This window comes from Platalea leucorodia (genome assembly GCF_965183815.1).
Source record: "Platalea leucorodia genome assembly, chromosome: 13".
Taxonomy (NCBI): domain Eukaryota; kingdom Metazoa; phylum Chordata; class Aves; order Pelecaniformes; family Threskiornithidae; genus Platalea; species Platalea leucorodia.
In genome coordinates, this window is record NC_138835.1 from 16,484,271 (window position 1) to 16,504,736 (window position 20,466).

The 20,466-nt window shown below is 52.0% G+C and overlaps 1 protein-coding gene across 1 annotated transcript; it reads left to right on the forward strand.

The window, feature by feature from the left end:
* Positions 1–28: 28 nt before the first annotated feature.
* On the forward strand, positions 29–15,244 carry TPX2 (TPX2 microtubule nucleation factor). The gene is made up of 17 exons (XM_082325961.1): positions 29–311; positions 6,419–6,571; positions 6,836–6,961; positions 7,179–7,287; positions 7,846–7,977; positions 8,659–8,781; positions 9,224–9,357; positions 9,641–9,798; positions 10,221–10,392; positions 10,543–10,681; positions 11,219–11,435; positions 11,660–11,758; positions 12,483–12,659; positions 12,803–12,949; positions 13,516–13,627; positions 14,291–14,457; positions 14,893–15,244. The coding sequence occupies exons 1-17, from the start codon at positions 254–256 to the stop codon at positions 15,001–15,003; spliced, it is 2,334 nt and encodes a 777-aa protein (XP_082182087.1). The 5' UTR covers positions 29–253; the 3' UTR covers positions 15,004–15,244.
* Positions 15,245–20,466: the final 5,222 nt, after the last annotated feature.

Genomic DNA, 20,466 nt, shown 5'->3' on the forward strand with positions numbered 1-20,466 from the left:
CGCGGAGCCGTTGGTGCCGTGCGCAGGCGCGGGGGCGCCGGGCGGGGCTCTGGCGCCCCCTGTCGGCGGCGGCGGGGCTTCGGAGGCTCCGCCAGGTCCGCGGGCGGCTCCGGTGCCCCGGGAGCTCCGGCCCCCGCCCTGGCGGGACAGCAGAGGCTGCTGTTCCCGAAGCCGCCTTCCGTGGGTCAGGCGGGCAGAGGAGCCGATCTGGTGATGGGGAGCCGGCAGCAGGATAAGGCAGGCAGGGCGCGGGATGGAGGACGCCTGCGGGAGGGAGGCACGGCTGCTACGTGCTTACTCAAAGCCGCAAGGTAGCTGCTATCAGCGACCACGTAAGGGACAGCCGTGATACCAGGGCCCGGCTCCGGTGGGCGCCTGCCCGGGCGGGGCCGCCTCCCCGGCTGCCGCCGCTCCCGGGCGCGGCGGGGTGCGGGCACCGGCCCTGCCCGCGGGTCCCGCCTACCGGCAGCTGATAGGCCGCCTCCGAACAGCACTCAAAGCGCCGCTTCCTCTGATTGGCCGGGCGAGCCGCGCGCGGTGCCTCGTGGGAGTTGTGGTTTGCTGCTGGCCCGGTGCTGTGGTGCTGTGCGCGCGGGCACTACGTTTCCCGTCAGCCTTTGATGGACGCCGTCGACTGCGCGGGGCGGGGTTTGCTCATCCGGGTCTCGTGGCGGCCCGCCCAATCGGCACGCACCGAGGGCGTGCCCTAGGCGTTGATTGGTTGGTTCGGATCGACGAGCTCTGTTTGAAATCCGTTAACGGCGGCGGGCGGAGGCGCTGAGCAGGGCGGCTGCGGCGCCGAGGTGAGTGGTACGGGGCGGCGGCTACCGGGCCGCCTCACCTTTCCCCCTTCCGTGGCAGACGCCGTCCGGTAACGGCAGCCTAGGCCGTAGCCCTCCCCCGTGATCCGGTCCGGTCTCTCCGGCTGTGGGGGCTGTGGCTGCACCGTGGGCCCGCTCCGGGCCCGGGTATCGGTAACCCGGTCCCTCGCAGCACCGTGAGGCCGCGACTGGGAAACGGAGGCGGAAAGCGGCTCCAGGCGCCTTATCCCGGGTCCGGGGCCGCTTTTACTGTGGGCTGGCACGGTGGCGGGAGGGCAGGATCGCGCCCCGAGCCCCGCGGCGCCGGCCTAAACCCCCGAGGGCTAATTGCAGACCCGTGGGGCCTGACCCCGGTCGGGCGGCGGGAGGCCGGCGGCGGGCGAAGCCGCCGTGGCGGGGGCTCCCTCCCTCCAGAGGGGCCGGCGGTGCCGGTGAGATGGGGACGCTGCCTCCTGAGCGCAGTGAAGGCGCGTGTTGAGATGCGAGTGTGTCCTGGTTCCGGCTGGGGTAGGGTTAGGTTTCTTCCTAGTAGCCGGCACAGGGCTGTGGTTTGGGTTTAGCGTGAGGACAACGCTGCTAACACACCGATGGTTTGGGTGCTGCTCAGTAGGGCTTACGCTGGTCAAGGGCTTCCCAGCTGCCCATGCTGCCCGCGCACAAGGAGCTGGGGGGGGCACGGCCAGCACAGCTGACCCCGACTGGCCCAAGGGCTATTCCATACCGTGTGACGTCGTGTCCAGTATAGAAACTGGGGGAGTTGGCTGGGGGGCAGCGATCGCTGCTCAGGGACAGGCTGGGCATCGGTGAGCGGCTGCATCACTTGTTTTTCCTGGGTTTTGTTTCTCTCTTTTATTTTCCTTTTCATTATAATTTATTATTTTTACAATATTTCAATTATTAAACTATTCTTATCTCAACCCATGAGTTTTCTCACTTTTACTCTTCCGATTCTCTCCCCATCCAACCAGGATGAGCAAGCGGCTGGGTGGTGCTTAGTTGCCAGCTGGGGTTAAACCACGACAGAGAGTCCAAACAATCACAAAATCTGACGGGAGGTCTGCCCCTTTCGCGATGAATTATAACCCAGAGCGCCGAGCCGTGCCAATGCCAGCACGGGCCAGGCCGCCCGCTGTGCTGTGGCATTCACTGTTCATTCACACCAACTGCTCAAAACCCGAAGCGTGCATCTTAATTTTGGAACTAAGAAAAACTATGTTACTTCTTCTCAAACCAAATCCTGCTTCCTAGGAAAAGGAGGGAATAAAACAAGATGAAACTTGGCTTAAGTAACAGAAAAGGTATTAAGTTAGCTATTTTTGTACAGCGCTTTTCTTAAACTAGAGGAGATTCAATTTATCTAACAATAAGTTGAGGTTGTACTGGCTAAAAATAATTTCCTTTTCCTTGAACCGCTATTCTTAGAATGTCCCATCTTCATGTCTTCTAGAACTTGCGGGATCTCATTTATGGAGCATGCGATGTCAGGGCTGTTTATTTTGGGCTGTTGGAAGGGAGGCGGCTCTGGGCCGCTTTGAGCAGAGCAAAGGCTGCTCGGGAGAAAAGCTGCTGCTCCTCCTTTTGCTGTAGGCTAACGATGGCAGGCCGGGGTGGTCTGCAGAGCTCTCTGCGTGCTCATCTCCTGCCTGCGCAGAGTTAAAAGCTTTGTCTCCCAATTTGAGTATTACATGATGGAACAGCAGCGTTGCCTCTGTTCTGTACCCGGGATGATGAATTCAGGGTTGATTCTGTGCTGAGCTTTGGCACTTGAGCTTTGAGGGAGGAGCACCAGCGAGGAAGGAGAAGCTGTCGATCCAGAATTTGTTAAAAGCGTTCACTTAACCCCGCTCAGGGAAAAGCAAGGATGACTTCTGTTAGTGGCTGCTGGCATCGCGCTGAAGGAGTTCCTGGGGCGGCTTTGTGGTGGGATAGCTCCCTATGCGGCTCCGGTGGCAGGGCTGTATCTCGAGAGCAGTTTCCAGCCCCTTGTAATGGTCCAATTTACATATTAGCCCATGAAAAGCATCTGGGAACTTTGTCTGAATTATCGTCCCTATAAAAGGGACGGAAAGCTTTGGGTTGCAGGGCAATAAAGAAGCTGCCAGGCTGAATTAAGCAAGTTGCCTGGTTAGTGCAGCGTCCTGTGATTAAACAGCAGTCGGTGTTGAATGCCCAGCAGAAGGCACTGGAATGACTGCGACAAATTGCCGTGCAACGTCCTTCGTCTTGAGGAAGCTTCTCGTGCTTATTCCCGATTGCCCGTCTTGGGTTTTGAGGCACGTGGATCAGCTGGCTTCAGGTTTATCTGCTAATGTAACTCAGAATATCCTTTTTGTGTATCTCGTACTATTTTTTTCCCCTTTCCAATCCCGTTAGGGTTTAGAGTAAGTAACGCCTGTAGCTTATGAAGCTCCAGTGGTGTCTTGTGATAAGGTGTTGTCTCAAGTTGACGAAGGGCTTATCTAATTACATTGCAAGGCGGCAAGAAAGAGCAGATCTTCTCTGCACCCTCCTTCCATCCGTCCCTTGCTGCTTCCCCAAACCCAAACTCCCCATTCTCTCTCCTTCTGATCTCTAATTTCTCATCTTCGTCCGACGCAGAGGCTCATACGGCTGGGAGGGTCCTTTGTCCCAGGCAGTGGGTGCTGCTGTTGTATCGCCTGATGACCATCAGTCTGTGCTGGGCTGCTGCTCTGAAAACGAGAGGCTCTTTTGGTTAGGTCGTAACTGTGAAGCGGTCCCTTACGACGCGCTCGGTGCCGAGTTTCACATGCTGCAGCTAGGCCAGTACTGCGTAGGTCTTCTTGGAGTTACTCCTCTTCAACCTTGTCTGGCCTGAATGTTTTTGGCAAGAAATGAACAGCTACGTTGAGAAAAAGACGCTGAGCACATCTGTGGCGGAATCGTGTCAGCATTTTAAAGCTAATTTGGATTAGAGCGAGGTGTGAAGTTATTCCGAAATACCTATTGCGCTTGCTGTTGGATCAGTCTTATTCTGGGATAGGAATGCTTGTTCCAATTTAGCTTAATCCTTTTTCAAAGCTAACTAATCTAAACCAGGCCAAGGCACTCTCCTGGAACGTGCCAAAGTGTAGTTACTCAAAAGAAACCTGATGTGCAGAGAAACTCGTTGTCTGTTCGTCTTTGTGGATACGGGTGTGCTGCTCTGTACAGAAACTGTACGGGGCCATGGCTGTGTGGCACGTTTCGGTCAGTGAGGGGAGCAGACCTAGACTGAGAATTAAGGTTTTAGTTAAGCAATTGCTTTTATCAAAGGAATTTGGGCTGTTTTTGAAAGCGAGAGGACCAGATCCTCCTCCTTTCTTGCACCGGTGTGAGCAGCTCTCTGCGACCCAGGTGAAAGCTGATCCTGCAGAACGGGGGTGAGGGTTCCCCGGCTGGCTCACTGCGAAGCTCTGCGAGCGCTAGTGTCGACACAGAAGGTGATGGATGTGGGGGAGAGCAGGGTTACGCTTTAAATCCACACTGTAGTTATGTAGGATTACAGTGTGCCTGCAACCGCGGTCTGGTAAATGCACGCAGTGCCTGCTAATGAGGTAACGTCCCTATTAATGAGAAGAAATTTCTGCACCTCACTTCTGGTGGAAGAGTGCCACGGTGGAGAGAAAGAATTTTACCTCCGGTCTTTAAAGAAAAGATTGAGATAATGGTGGTTCTGCCATCAAAATCATCTTAAAATGCCTCAAGGGAGTGGGCAGCGGGCTTCAGGCTGTGCTTGGCCGAGCCCGTTTCGATTGCAGGAGCATCGCAGTGGGCATATCGGAGTGATAAATCACTGTAACGTTCCCAGCTGACAGGAGCTCAGTCCCAAGCCGAGTCAATGGGTGGAGGAGCGAGATGCCTTTCGGTGAACTGCTGCTTCGCAGTAAATCCTATTCTGCGCAGGGCTCGGAGGATACGTAGGAGTTTGGAAAGCGAATGCCGTGAGTTCCTCTGACTGAAACGAACCCTCTAGCGTTCAGTCACGATAACTTTTACCTCCCCACCGGCTCTTTCAAGAAACTTGGCGTACGAAACGTTGGCGTTGATGCGCTCCGTTTCTTTTCATGGCTATTGGCTTCCATCTGGGAGGGAGAGAGAGAGAAGGGGGTCGGCGGTGAGGGTGCTGACGCTATGACAGAATATGGACTTTGCACAGTAAAAAGCTGGAAACTGCAGCAGCGTAGCAGCGGACGCAAGTAGCTGTGAAACACGATGCCCGGAGCTCCGACTCGGTGGACCGAGTGGGGAGGGCGAGGGAGGAATGCAGATGACGCACTTGATTTTTAAAAAAAGTAGATAGCGTTGACAGAAACTCTATCTTGATTAAGAGCGGTAGGAAAGCATTCAATTCCAGCCGTGTCTTGAGCTCGGTTACAGTTGGTTTTGGCTCTGATTCTTCTGTTTGCCTTCTTTGGGTCCTACCCTGACATCTTCACAGTCATGTAGCTGATGCTTCTCTACTGACATTCCTCCCCTTAACTATCGCGATTCTGTGCCGGGGAACTGAAGGCTTCTGGGTGCAGCCATCTTCGGGAAGGAGGGCCGATGATTTACTCTTGAACATCTCCTTATTTCTGGAGCCTACCATCTGGATTGAGCTATGTGTGGTCTGCCTAGACAGATGGTTTAGGTCTGAGACTTCGTGGATTAAGAATACGCTGCTTTACAGTTGGTTGGACTCATAAAAGCAAAGTTCAGGTGGTTTCCTTAGGGAGTGTTTTATAACACATCCTCGTGGGCTTTGCCTTGCAGCTGCGCGAGGCATCACGAAAGCATGAAAACACCTTTGCAAGAAGTTTTGTTACAATTTAAGGGTTTATAGCTTTGTCACTGGCTTTATTCCTGTTCCGTTGAGTTTAATATCACCTGTTGACACAGGGACTCCTCCTGCTGTCAGTGCTCCACTAATTAACTGCAGGGACCGCTCCTCACGCGGTCATGGTGCTCGGTTTGTTTACAGCCTGGCCAGCATCGGGGTAGTGCCCCGGACCATGGCAAGGACCCTACGCTGCCTTTCTTCCTGCTTTTTGCCCGGTAACAATACTCTACAGAACGCTCTTGCTGCTTTGGAAATCAATTTACTCCGTAGAAGAGCGTATTTGTGTCGGTAGTTCTTGTTTGTAGCCCTTCAGAGGGAGGAAGGCTGCGCTTTGCGGTGCTCTGGAGCCAGCCTCGTCGTCAGGCTCCCGCTTCGTAAATCTGTGCCTTGGCAAGGGTAAGAACTCTGCCGAGGGAGGGAGGGGAGGGCAAATCCGTCACTCTTTGGAAAAGCTTTGTACTTTACTTCCTTTTAAAAAAATACAATTCTAGTGCCTATGGGTACAAAGAAAACCTTCAAAATTTGATCTTTTTAATAGCTGCGTAAGTCAACACTGGTAAAACTTCCTTAGCTTTCCCAGTCAGCAGTAGAATAAAAAAACTGCGTTGCTTATGAGGCGTTCTGTCGGAAGGCTGTGATCACAAGGCAGGAACACGTACCAAAGTCTGTCCCGGCGTCTACCTCTAGAAACTGCGCCGAGGAAGAGAGGCAGAGAATGATTTAGCTGACGCCCGTGTTGGGGTTGGTGTAACAGGCGGCCGATGCTTGTTGTCTAAAGGACTGCAGGGGTGCAAGCGGAGGACTCGCGGGGACAGCGTGAAGGTGAAGATGTCTCACCCAGAATCTCGCTATTCCTTTGATGTCCCAAACCCTTGCATCAACTTTGCGGCTCTGAGCGATGATGACGTGCTTGACGCAGACTCCTGGTTCGGTAAGTTGCTTCCAGCTCCTTTTCCCTTTGGATGAGGGCTTGACGTGATGCTCGTTTTGGGCCTGGCTTCTGTGCCAGTGGGTTACTCACGTTGTTAACTGCATCACTCATCGTGCATGGGTGTTTTGTTTTGGTTTTGTATTTAAACTTTGATTGTCATCTGTAACTTGTCAGGTGACTTTGTTAACATCATAATGGTATTCTGAGGTATTGTTAAAAATTCCTAACGTAGTATGTATAGTGAAAGTCTCTCTTTCCTCACAGACCAGAAAGCCAATCTGGAGAATGTCTCTCCTGAAGAAAATCTGGCAAAGGCCTCGCAGAACAGCCCTGCTTTTTCAAAGCCTGATGTTATTCCGTCTTCTGTCGCATCGCCAGGAATAACAATGAGTAAGCTGGCATGGTGGGGGGGGAGAGAATAAATTTTACCCGCTTTTCACTGGCAAAATGAAAAGGCCTCAGTCTGGCTTTTGTGGGACCATCTTCATATATTGCTGTCTAGCAAGGTCTCGCGTGGTTTCACTTTAGCATTCCTCTGTGCGTGCGTATACGTATGTATATGTATATATGTATATGTGTATGAGCTGACATTTGTCACTGTTCTCAGGTGAAAGCCACGGTGAAGCAGAATGTGCGCAGGCCAGCGCGGTTCCTCAGAATATCGTTGGATCCCTGTCAAGCTGGAGAGCTGCTGCTCCTGCAGAGGCCTCTCAAAGGTGAAATACTTGTATTCAGCTTGTGTGAAGCTTGGTGACGGTGTAACTACGCGGGTCCTTGCTCTCAGGATCTGCAGTTCTAGCTGTTCTTGGGCCATCCTCTGGGTCTGAGGTTCTCCAGCAGGGAGATCGTGTATTGGGACAGCTGATCTGCTTGCTAAGCTGGAGGGACAATCTCTAGGGGTGGAAATGTAATGCAGCGTCTCGCATGCTTGTCAAGCGAGACTCGGTAGCACTGGGAGCTTCTGGAATGTGAGGATATCTGAAACTGAAGTGGCTTATAAAGTTTCTTTGTTTATATCTGCCTGAGCTGGGCAGAACTCGTTGTTGATATGAATGCAAGGGGGCCTGCATGCTCATATATACCAAAGAATATTAAGTTTATGGATTGTTAAACTTAAATAATTCATGCTGTATTTGGATTGTTGTGTTAAACACACCACTTGCATAGGGGGCACGTTGGAGTTAGGTGATGCGCTGACGTAAAAAGCGTTATGCAGATCGTGTGTCTTCTCAGACCCGTGGGAAAACTAACCTCCGTTTTCTGTTCCACTCTAGAGCGGGTAGAAGACAGGCTACAAAGCAGAGAAAAACCCAGCAACGCAAACAGCCAGCTAGAATCAAAGCCGAGAGAAATGCTAATGCCTTGGTTAATAAGGAAGAGGTTCCACCCCTGAAAAAAATGAGAATGTACGTCATCAAAGCTCTTCTGTTTGGGGCTGGGAAGGGGGCTACAACTGTGTCTTTGGAAAGGATTTCCACATGACTGAGAGGGTTTCACAGGAAGGTTAGGGGGAGGTGACCGAAACCTGATTCCTGATATTGGTTTCATAACAAGAAGAAATAGCTGTAAGACCCGAAGGAAACGCTCTATTTGGAGGCAGAGAAGTGAATGAAATAAGCTTGGGTTTCTTAAGCTCCTTACTCCATACTCGGCGCCTGTCAGCTAGCTTTAAATTTGGCTTAACTTATCCGTCAGGAAGTCATCAGGCAGTCATAAGCTATGAAAGAGTCACAGCTAAAATATTTCTCAAATTAGCTTAACCACTAAGATACCATAGGGTGATAAGCTTGAGGTCAGGAAATTGAAGTGCAATGCTGCTGTACCTAGATAAACGACAGTATGCCTACCTCCTCAAGAAAAGCCTAAGTTCCAAAAACTCAGTAATTCATCTTCCCTCTTACAGCCTTAGGGTACCAGGGAAAACTAGACGATCTGTACCTGGGCTCGTGGTGCGGTAAGGCCGGTCTGGCATGCCCTAGAACTCACCAGGTGTTGGGCTGTTATGCATGGTGGTGAGAGCTGCAGGTGATCGGTCACTTAGAGCACAGTTAATTGGAGTGGTTTGCTGTAACGACTTGTTACCTTAGTTCTAGCGGCAAAGAGAATCTGACAGAAGTATCCACAGAGAGCGAGCCCCTGCAGAATCCCGACCTCTCCCAAGGGAGAGGGAAAAGCAAGCTGACCATGCCCTCCACGCCAACAGTGTTAAAGTACGTAGCTTTCTTGTGACTTGTCTTTGCTAATCACTGTTGATTTAGGTGACAGCCCTGGCTAGAGTGTTTTCAGCTTCAACTTAGCATGTGATGGTATCACATTTAGTAAACACCGGGTCAAGGCAACAATATTAGGTTGAAATGTACTTCACCGCCTGAACCCGTGCAAAGGAAAGCTTTTGCTTTTAATTTGAGGGAAAAATTGTTCTTGCTGATGGATGAAGCGTGCATACAGCAAATGTGTATGCAGGATAGCAGTTAGCTGTAAGCTTTCTTGAGCAAACAAAACCCAAATAGATCTTTTTTTAAAGAGTATACTTTTGTCATGAGTGATGCTTCTGCAACAAAGTCGGAGATAAGCTTGTTACTTTACACTAATGTCGTGCTAATAACCAGCGAAGCAGGAAGGCATATCTCAGCCTTTAACGTGCTTCTGCAGGAGGACCAATCTTTCTGGCAAGCTGAAGAGCACGGAGGAGCAGGAGCTGGAAAAGATGCAGCAGTTGCAGCGGGAGGTTATGGAGCTGCGGAAGAAGAACGAGGAGTCTCTGAAAGCAGCTATTGCTGGAGCAGGTGGGCTCTAGCTGAACTGCAAATCGAAGCTGTACTGGGCTCAGCTGGGGAGTGCTGCATGGAGCTGAACAAGTACCTGTAAAAACAAACATTCCAGATCTTGTAATGAGTATTAGGATTAGGTGGCTTTTAATGTAGATCAGCCCCTAAACTGCCTGGAAACAGGTTTGTTTGGGTTTTGTGTTTTGAAATATTACAGAAGAGTTCTCCAAAACCTGTTCAAGTTATTAGAAAGTAAATGCCCCCCAAAGGCTTCCAGACCTTATGTGCTCCTTTTCTTTAGGACAACCCATGAAGAGAACTGTTGGTCAAGTAACAAAGCCAATTGACTTCCACTTCTGCACGGAGAACAGAATTAAACAACACGTGGAAAGCCAGCCTGGGAACGAGTACAAGGAACTGGATTTTGCAGCGGTACTGAGAAAGCATCATCCTTCCCCGGTGAGAACCAGAATCTTGCCAGCAGTCAGCTGACTAATTCATCACCTTCTTTCTGCTTTTGCAACACACGTGCTGCTGGTAATCCGCAAAGGGGGTTACCACAGGAGAGGCAAGCGTTGTGCAAACGTAACTGTTAGCTCACTGCGTATCTGCATTGCCACAAGACTCTGAAGGACCCTTTTGAAAAGGGCCCGTTAATGTCACATCTTCTGGTCGTTAGACTTCATGCTTTAATCTCCCACTTGATACTGTTTCCCAATATAACTAGCTTGTGCATGTTCAGACACTTAACATTAGGCATAAGTCTTATTTTCTTTTCAATAAGGGGAAGGGACAGATACTGTGAATCGGTGGGGAAAGGAAATGTCATCGAAGCATCCTGTGTTAAATGGCCATAATGACTGTGTGTTTTTTGTCTCCAGGGGCGAATGCCGAAGGGACCCACTGTCCCCAAACCTTTCAATCTGTCCCAGGGAAACAAAAGAAAACTCGAAGAAGCCACATCAGAATACGTCTCCCTTGCTGAGCAGGTAGAAGCATTCCAAAAACGCACGCCCTCTCGCTACCATTTGAGGAGCAGGAAATCTGATGAAGGTGAGCAGTCCTGGCTGCGCCCAGCCAGGAGCCCGTCCACAGAGACGGCGGCAGAGCCAGAACGATGCTTTGACTGCTGCTGCTGAGCAAACAGGCTGTGCCTATTGCAGGCCTTGCCATTAATGGCTGGTCTCTGACCCGAATTTACAGGCCCAGTTCCAGGAAAGTCGGTGAAGGCTCGGCTTACAGCCCCTAAAACGCCAATGCTTCTAACAAAGCAGCGCTTCAGACCTGTCACCTGCAAAACTACAGCAGAGTTAGAAGCAGAGGAAATAGAGAAAATTCAACAGTAAGTAAAGGTTTACTCTAGTCCTCCGAGAGAATTGTACCAACACTGGAAATACCTTTCAGATGCCGAAATATCACTTCTCAGGAATACCCTTTTTGCGTAAAAGAATGAGTAGTATAAAAACATGGAGATTCTTTTAGCTTGTGCGTAATCCTATGGCTCTGATTGTAGGGATGTGAAAAGTAGCCAATTCATGTTGAAGAAGGTGCTCTGAGGAGAGGTGATCTTGGGTTGAGTACAGCTTATGATCAGTAAAGCAAACCCAGTACACAGCCTGCATACACTTCGAAACTCTGCTGCAGTCAGAGTTTGGGATTTCCAAGAAAGCAATCCGTAAGGTTTTCCTTAAAGTCTTGCTGTTTCAAAAGCAAAGGAGACGTTGCTAACTGGAGCCGCGCACTATGCAACGTGTGTGTGTGGCACAACTGCTTCTGTACCTGACTATTGCTCTTTTGTGCTGTGAGAGAAGCCGTTTGCTAGAAGCTGCATCTTGCCACGTACGACACATCGGTGACTATCTCTGTCTTTCCTCTGTAGGTATAAATTCAAAGCACGAGAACTCGATCACAGAATCTTTGAGGGCGGACCACTCCTGCCCAAGAAACCCTCTGTGAAGGAGCTCACGCAACCCATTGGCTTTGAGTTGGAAATCGAAAAAAGGATTCAGGAGCGTGAGAGTAAGAAGCAGCAGGAGGAAGAGCACTTTGAATTCCATTCCAGGCCATGTCCCACGAAAATCCTGGAGGACGTTGTGGTAAGAAGTTTAGTAATACCCTGGAAATTAGGAATGAGGTGGCAATTAGCTTCAGAATGTCCGTGGCTATGTTGCAATATGCATTTAATAATCTTCAGTAAACGCTGTCTGTCATTAGGCAAGAACTGCAGTGGGTATGTACTGTGCTATGTCAGGTTGTTTCTCCGTAGCTCTTTTTCTTGGCACTTTGGCTTGGGTAACTCCCTGCTGGCTCTTCTGAACAGGGTGTTCCAGAGAAGAAAGTGCTTCCCGTTACCGTCCCCAAGTCTCCAGTCTTCACCTTGAAAAGCAGAACCCGAATGTCTGGCAGAGACGAAGAAAAGGTAACTGTTGGGAATGGGCTGTAGTCGAGCCTGCTGGTCCCACCACGGTGTCTGCCTTGGCCGGCCTGCCGTGCATCTGCCGGTTGGGTGTGATGGTCTGGCTCGGTTAGACCCTTCCCTCCTGTTAGGCAGCTCCTCCAGCGGTCATCTTTCTCTGTGCCGTTCCCTTCTAACGATCTAGTTGCTGCTACTCATTTTGCAGAAACTGAATTCTCGCACAAAATGAGATAACTCAATTTAAGCACTGACTAGGGCTTCTGAGGTGTTGCTGCTGTGAAGGAGGAAAGCAAACTGCTTTAGATTTCTGAAGGACGTTGCCCTTCCCTATTCTCTCGTTGAGAAGGGCAGATATTGCATGTGGCCTTTCTTCTCCCTGCAGTCACTCTAGATCCCGGGAGGTGGGGAGCAGGATTCAGAATGCATCGTGTCCTTCCTCCTTTCCCTCTTGTGAAGAGGATGTAAAGAATTACAGTCTAATTTGCACGAGTACTAGAATGATAGTGGTTTGGAAAGAGGCAGAACTTACCTGCGGTTCAGGATGCCTGTAAACTGGTACTTTGGGGATGACTAATTTTTGCAGTGTCCAGAGGGTTTGCTTGACGCTGTTGTGACCCTTATTAAAGGAACTTGAGTACTCGTGGCTTTGTTTGGCAGGAGTTGTAGTCTTTCTATGAAAATCAAAAATCCGGTGCTGTGTCAGATCCTAACGCTCGTATCCCTTTAGGAAAAAGAAGCGGTCCCTGTGATCAAAGCTAACCCTATGCCACATTACGGAGTGCCCTTCAAACCGAAAATGCCGGAGCAGAGGCATGTGGAAGTTTGCCCCTTCTCTTTTGATGCCCGTGACAGAGAGCGGCAAATACAAAAAGAGAAAAAAATAGAAGAATTGCAGAAGGAAGAGGTGAGAACTAAAAGCTACCTTGGGTTCCACTCCTTAAGTAAAAACTGTGTGGCAGGACTTGCCTCTTGCTGTTGGCTGTTCAACTTCCAAAGCTTCCTGCCTTTGAGGAAAGGGCAAGAAATATTGCAGGTTGTTTCTTTCAGGTGCCAAAGTTCAAAGCGCTACCTCTGCCTTACTTTGACCACGTTAAGCTGCCAGAAAAGAAGGTCAAAAACCCAACGCAGCCCGAACCATTCAATCTGCAGATTGATGAACGGGGAGCTGCCAAGCTACAGAGCTGGAAGCAGCAGGTAGGACGGAAAGGATAACAGGTATGGCCAGACTGAAAGCAAGCAGCTAGAGGAGTTGTGATCGACTTCAGAAAGTGTCCTGCTTGAGTGGAATCAGGGTCTGCGTATTAGCAATGAATTATTCTGTCCTTGGCGTGAGACTTGTGCTATGGGTTAAGGATTGGTGGGTTGGGGTTTTTTTTTTTTCTCCCTTTATGGTAAGTGATGGGATTTACCACAACGGCCTGAACGGCTGTGGGGTATTTTCTGAGGAGCAGCTATGTGCAGCTGGATGCCTTTGCTGACCATCTCTGTGCTTGGGGATTTATTGACATATAAATAATATACTGCTTTTCTCATGTGAAATCTGCTGTGGACACCTGAAATTTTCTTCAGGCTATTTTTGGCAAAAGTAACTGGCAGGCAAGAAGCGACACGACTTTTTTGGCTTTAATATAGTTTTCTGTGCAAATGCCTAGATCTAAGCCAAGCTGGCTTTACCAGTGTTGGCAATGCTGAAGACTGGGGGGCAGGGAGATGATCTTTTCGTTATGCCTGGCGCTTGATGGGCTCCTCTTCTCTTGCAGTGTGAAGAAGACCTGAAAAAGCAGAAAGAGGCGGCATGTTTTAAAGCTCGTCCCAACACAGTGATGTACCAGGAGCCTTTTGTGCCTAAAAAGGAAAATAAGCTGTTATCAGGTAGAGTTACAAGCACTTGCTACACAGGCTTGGCTGATAACTCAGAACTGATGCAATTAAATGATGTTTAGACTGGCTGTTGCCTCTTCTTTATCAGCACAGCCAATAGTGCCGTGCACTTAATCAACTAATTCCCTAACAGCTCGTGTCCCCAGGGAGCGGGGAGTTTCCTTGCCTGTCCTGCACTAACACGGCAGCTGTATTTAACAGCTATGCTGCAATTGGCAGATGATTGATGCGTGCCAGCTTGGGATAAGGGTAAATGGTGTGCGAGGAGCTCCTGTGGAGACAGCTGGCATTTCTGCAGCGGCTGTCAGTCTCTTCCTCCCACTTCTAATGAGATGAAGGCATCTACGGCTTAGGCTAGACTAAACTTTGTGGGGTATAGAACCAGCCCAAAACTTGTACTAACAGTTGTGTGCTTGCTCCCTCCTATGAGAACGCCCGTGACAGGGTGACGTCTGCGTTAACGCTGCTCGCGTTTGGGCGTAAGGTTTTCTCTTTTCCTGAACCCGGAGGTATCCACTAACTACCCCTGCAAGGTGACGCGCTCCAGAGGGAGGCTTCCGTTTGGTGCTAGTGCTGCTCTGCTTTACCTGACTGTCTTTGCACCAATGTTATCTCCTCTGTTTCTAAACTTAGAGAGCCTTTCTGCTTCCGTAGTTCCTGAAAGCTTTGAGCTGGCAACAGAAAAAAGAGCTAAAGAGCGGCAAGAATTTGAAAAACGATTGGCAGATACAGAAGCCATAAGGGAGAGGTATCAAGAGCAGGTCAGACAGCAACAAGAGGAGCGTGAAAAGGAAGAAGTTGCTAAGCTAAGGCAGGAACTGGTAAGTGAGCTAGTTCTGAACAGGGGTTGTGAAGTAACCCAAAGGGATGTGTGAATATACTATAAATGAGCCAATGTCAACGTTGAGCTGCATTAAGACTGTCTTTTCAAGTTTCCCTGTTGCAAACCGACTCCTCATTAACTTTACAACTGGTCTTAAAAAACCAAAAAAAGGCACCTCTGCTGGGATGGCTGATTTTCAGAGCTGTACGCATGTAGTCATCGGAGCAGAATGATCTTTGTAAAATCCACAGCCCCAAAGCATGCCTTGCGTGCTCCCGGTGGCTCGTTCCGGTGCCCTAGGCAGTGTGGTAGCCTTGTAGACAGACGCCTGCCTTCATCCCACCGATGGCTCGCCTGCAAGCTTCAGCTTCGTCATAACTGCAACCATTTGCTTCAATTTGTCCTTGTTTGGTGTTTTTTTTCCACCCCACAGGTTCACAAGGCAAACCCAATACGCAAGTACCGCAGCGTAGAAGTGAAGCCCAGTGATCAGCCGCTGACTATGCCCAAGTCTCCCAACTTCTCGGATCGATTCCGGTGCTGATACGCAACCACGCGATAGCAGGAGGGAGATCCCATCCCTCCCCACTCTCTTGATAGGCAGAGAGGGAACAGTTGTTTTTACGTGACTGCTCAGTCTCAACTCCTACGCTTGGTTCCATTATCGTTATATTGAGTAGTTTTAACTCCACCTGAGGCAGGTGGCTGAGGCACGGCATCCAGGCAGTGCCGTATGGTCTCCATGGCCTCGCTTCACGTCTAGACATCTTGTTCTCTAAAGACTAAACCAGGTTTTGATATTGTATACAAATATTGTGTATTTGAACTAAATAAAAACCCCTAATCTGATCGCTGTCTCTTGCTAGTGGGCTGAATCCCTCTCCTGCAGAAGAGCTTTCGGTAAAGGGTACTCGATGAACGCGCAGGGATGTGCGCACCTGGAGGAGCTGCCTTGGCTTTGTGCACCTCGGTATTGGTTTCGGGTGTCTGTTTCCTAGGCTTTTAGTCTGTATTAAACTTGAATTAAGTAACGTGAGGCTCCTGCGAGCCAGCATATTGCAGGTCTGGCCTTCCTTGTTGAATGCTAATATGAATCTTGCCCATGCTTTTTAAAGTAGTTCCCTGTGTATATTAGAGCATTAAACCTGCTGCTGTTTTACAGCTGAAGTCATTCTATTTGGGGAACCACTTAACTGGCAAATGACTCGCTGTAGGCTGCCTCCCTGGCTCCTGCCAGCGCGGTTATCTCGGCTAAAACCGTGTCGTCTCCTAGCCAGTCTAGCGCAGCTCGCGGGGCTAAATATAGAGCCAGTGCCCTGATGTGCTGGAGGACAAAACTTCCAGTGTTGCAAAGAGGTGATCAAATTTAGATTAACGTTTACTAAGAATAATTTCTTACCTTAGCACCGTGATACGATTTCTTACCTGGTAAGACTGCGTTTTAGGCCTTTCCTTGGACTTGCCTTAACGAGAAAGATGACTCCAAATGGCTGTGTGAGGGCACGAAGGGCTTAGGGATGCAACTACTCCAAACGATGCTCTCGGACACCGCTGCTGCCCGCTGACGTGCCTGCGTTGCTGTTACCAGTTCTGCCAACTGCGGGGATCCTGTGCTGCTGCTTCCCGAGCCCAAAAGGGACTCGCAAAATAAAGAAGCCGGGTCTGGCGGTCACGGGAGCCGGGCTCGGAGCCGCTGGCAGAAGGAAGGAGAGCAAGCCCTCCCGGTCAGGCTGGGAAACGCATAAAGCTCTTCGGGCTGGCTTGGCTTCTCGTGGCTGTAACGACACGGAGGCTTTGCCTCTCCCGCGTTTGCGGGCCTCCTGCCTTCATCGCGTGCTGGGACCCCGTGCGCCGGGCTGCTCGCTGCCGCCGCCGCGCTGTTTGCAGCAGAGGAAAACATGGGAAACGGAACTGGTGCGTCCAGGGAGGACAAACTGTTTCTTGTTTGGGGGTTACGGCAAACATTCGCTCCCGTTTCCTCTGAATTTGGATACCACTGGAGAAGTATTCTCAGCGTGTGGCCTTTTATTCAGGTTTTCATTTGGGTGGAGAAGAGAGGGAGTTCAAACTTATTAGATGTCAGACTCCAGCCACGGGGCATGGTAGGAGGCACCGTCTCATTATCCTTGCCAAAGCGTATCAAGCAATTGCTGGCGTTTTATGCTTAATCTGAGAGAGAGAAGAGGGGCAGAAAGTCCTCAGAGAGCTAAGTTCAAAGATGAACATTTATTGTACCCGAGGATGATGTTTCTGCGGGAATTCTCCTAAAAAGCGCGATGCTCAAGGGATATCACTGCAGAAGAGCAGCCGGCAGCGAGCAAGCGGTTTTGCGTGGATGTACTGAACCGCAGCGCTTCAAAGAGCACCAGCCTCGGACTTCTCCTCCGCTTGGATTACAAGAGAGGGAAAGTCACCCCCGCTGAAACACAGCGGTTCTTTGAGGGAATGGAAATAGAGGTATTGTGCAGTTAATAACTGAGGAGCTGGAGAACGAGCTATTTTGAGGAAGCACGTTGGTACCGGAGGATGAATGACCCTGTGACAGCAGGGCGAGCTGAGACGGGGCTCCTTTTTGCCAGCGTTTCAGCTCTTCCTTCCTTGCTCTCGACCTCTACATGGCTGCGCCAGTCGTACGGGATGGCTTCAGCCGCGTTTTGCTGACTTTGCCGATAGCCTCGCATCACGGAGGGGGACGCAGCAGCCTGGCTGAGAGGCCGGTTGTCACCGGTAAGCGCAACAGCCCCGCTGACGTACAAATTACGGCAGTGACTGGAGCAAGAGGATCTCGTACGCATCCTCTTCCTGCAAACCACGCAGATCGGCGTGGGTCTGGCCAAAGGCCTCGCGGATTTTCCCTCGGTCTCCCTTAACCTTCTTTCTGCCGCAGGGGAGCCGCTCCGTGTGCTCCGCTGATGGGGAGGTGGCAGGACCTCGAGCGTGGAGCCAAGGAAGCTTCTGCTGCAGCCCCGAGCGCTGGAGCCAGCAGTGGGAGCAGCAAATATTTACGGCGGGTCAGAGGAAAGCCTGAGCAATGACGATGAGCTGCGGAAGAATGTAAAGGCAAGCAAGATAACGAGGCTGCTGAGCTGGAGCAGACACTGATCCCTGAAGGATGGCGCAACTGGATTTCTGGGACGGCCCTACATGGCCTCTGCTTCAGACCGGAGGAAGGGTTCGTATGCCTGACAGCTCGCCAGATTTCCCCAGCGGTATCGTCGGGTCTAATAAAAGGTATTACCTCTTCCCGCAAACACGGCCTCTTCTATTCCTCGTACGCTGCAAACTGAGCGAAAGGGAGCCTCGGGCTGCCGTGTCCTGCAGGGCCGCCGGGGCTTTGGCGGGGCTCTCCGGAGTCACAGCGGATTCGCGGCGGGCGGTTAGCACAACCTGCCCCCTAAACAGGGAAAGCGTGAAATGCTGGAAAAACGGCTCCAGTGTGGAAAACGTGCAAGCGATGGGGGTCCTGGAGGAGCTGACCGTCGCTGAGGACGGGGTTCAGTTAAGGCTTCAGCAGGGAACGGTGGCAGGTGGTTTTCCCAGTCCCAGTGGAGTAGAAATGGGAGAATAAAGTTAGAGGACTGGAGCAGGAGACTGGGATTCAACCGAGCGCTGTCTCGGCACCCGCCTTTGGAGTCGGGGTAGGCTGACGAGCTGAGGTACAGTCTGCGCTCTTGCTGTGCGGATTTTGCAAAAACGTTCTTGCATTCAAGAACTCAGAGCTCCTCGCCTTTGTGAGCGGGGCGGGGAGGAGGGGGGATGAAGGGGAGCTGGAGCTGGGTACCGGTTCTTCCTCCGAGGCGTTCCTAGTCCAGTTGTTACCAAAGTAATTTGCTGAGCTCAGACTAGAGCTGGAACTAAAAGGCAGCCAATGTTTTTCCGGACATTTACGTTGAAGGGTAGCTGCGAATTGCAAGATCTTATTAGCGGGTGAAGGAGATTCTTACGAAAAGGCTTGATGCTGATCTCAAAAGCACAGCTTTGGTTCTCGGCCTCTCTGGGCTACCTTCTTGGCTGCCAGCGTGGCCTGGCACGGGGCTGGCAAGGACAGCCTGCGGGTGGGCAGGTCCCAGTGATTCGGATCCGTGCTCGCTGCTGGCAGCCACATTGCTGTCCTCGAGCTGCCGCATAGCTCTGGAAGCTCTTTTGATGATGTTGGGATTTTTCCTTGTCTCTCCCCATCACCTTGACGGGACTTGTCACGACACGGTGGCAGCTGGTCCAGGGAAGTCCTGGGTGCTGATGGAAGCAGTTAAGCTGCCGACCGCCTGCCCAGTTGGTCCCCACCGGGACAGGCAGACCGGCTGGCTTGTGTTACAGCGGGATGGCCGGGATTCAGGTGGGATGTTGTTCTCGCCCGCCCGGCTGCTCGATTTAGACAGGGTGTAGGGTTTCCTGGAGGCCGGGCCGGGCTTGGCTGGGCAGGCAGCCTCCCTTACCCGTGAAAAGCAGAAAGGTTAAAGTGTGCTGCCGAAGTTGTGACAACCGCGTAGCTAGGGAACTGGCGTGCTTGGTGCTTTGCCAGCTAGCCCCAGGACAGGCTGTTTTCCAGCTGCAGCCAATGTAGACTCTGGCTTAAGTTCCTGAATGGGGAGGGGAAAAAAAAGAAAACCCAGCCTGAGAAGCCTTGGTGGTGGTTGGTTTGCTCCCACGCTCTGCAGAGACCCGGAGCACCGTGCTGCTCGCTGGGGCAGGGGTTTTTGGACCAAGACATCTGAAATCCTGGTGTACGACAGCTAGTGCCCTTCAATACTACAAATTTTTCTTGTGAGGGGACCGTTTTCAGCTTATTTCCCTTTGCCCACCAATGAATTGTCTCTTGTGACAGTGCCAAACCGTGGGACGCTCACCCTTCGCACACGTCTCCTTTGGAGAACCATTCCTAGGGCTCCCCGGCGCGGCAGCGCCTGCTCCCAGGGCTTTGCATCCCCGCCTTGTCCCAAGGCTTCGTGCCCGGACGCCTCCCTGGCTCTCGGTGAGCGCGCAAGGTTGTGGTGCCCCGGGAAGGCTGGCCGGCTTCCAGGCGGGAGCTCCTGCTCTCCTTGGAGAATTTTATCCCAGCTTCCACCGCACCAAGCGGGCCACGGCTGTGGCGCGTGGCGAGTGGATGTGCTCCTTCCACCCAGGGCTTGCCAGGAGGGTGCAGGGCCGAAGGCTGGTGGACCGGTGGCAGCACATGCCTCGAGCGACATCGGTGGCCTCCAGGTGCCTGGCAGCCCTCGGCCGCAGGAGGGGAGAGGCAATTCCAAACTGTACGTTGGCGATGACAGTCAGTGGGCAGAGTCCCCGCTGCCCAAGGCACGACGTCTCAGCGGTTATTGCTGCCAGCGTGCCCTGCGGAGGCCGAGCTGGGGGGGCTCCCGCTCACCGCGGGAGTGGGGGCTGTGCCGGGAACGGGCGACGCAGGTGCCATGGTCCCCAAGAGCCGCAGATGCCAGCGATGCTTCAACCTCTGCACGTCTATGACTGCATCGGCGCTGCCCGTTGGAGCCGTGTGCCCGCTCCTGCATGATCCCTCTTGGTTCTCATCGCATTCCAGGTCCTGTCTCTGATCTTGGGAAGAGGGAGGCTCTCCAGCACGGAGCCGGGCTCGCTGAAGCCATGAGTCCGAGCTGTGAGGGCTGGAGCAGGAGAGCCTGGTGCCTGCTCAGGAGCCCCGGCTGCATCCTGCGTGGACCACAGCTCCCCTGGCAAAGCCCGGCCCCAGCCCCTGCTCCGCAGAAGCCAGTGGCTCGCTGGGAGCCGGGCTTTGGCGAGGGGGAGCAGCACTGTCCCTCCCCTGCCCCGACAGCGTTGCAGCCTCCTGGGAGGTGCTGCAGGCGAGGCTATTGCCCTCCTGGGCTGCCGCCGCCGCCGGTGTTGGTGGCCTTGGCTCAGCTCAGCCCTGCGCCAGTCCCATGTGGGAGCCGCCAGGCTCAGTCTGGCAGGACCCGAGCTCCACGTGGCTGCGGGCCGGAGAGCTCCAGAGGAGAGACCTGGCTGGCAGCTGGCAGGGGCTGAGGCTGGGGGA

What these genes read in the sequence shown, in the direction of transcription:
- TPX2 (XM_082325961.1), top strand. Translation starts at nt 254, where the DNA reads ATGGAGGACGCCTGCGGGAGGGAGGCACGGCTGCTACGTGCTTACTCA. An exon ending in TCCACGCCAACAGTGTTAAA is followed by an intron (nt 8,782 to 9,223) that starts GTACGTAGCTTT and finishes GTGCTTCTGCAG; the next exon opens with GAGGACCAATCTTTCTGGCA. An exon ending in GAAAGCATCATCCTTCCCCG is followed by an intron (nt 9,799 to 10,220) that starts GTGAGAACCAGA and finishes TTTTGTCTCCAG; the next exon opens with GGGCGAATGCCGAAGGGACC.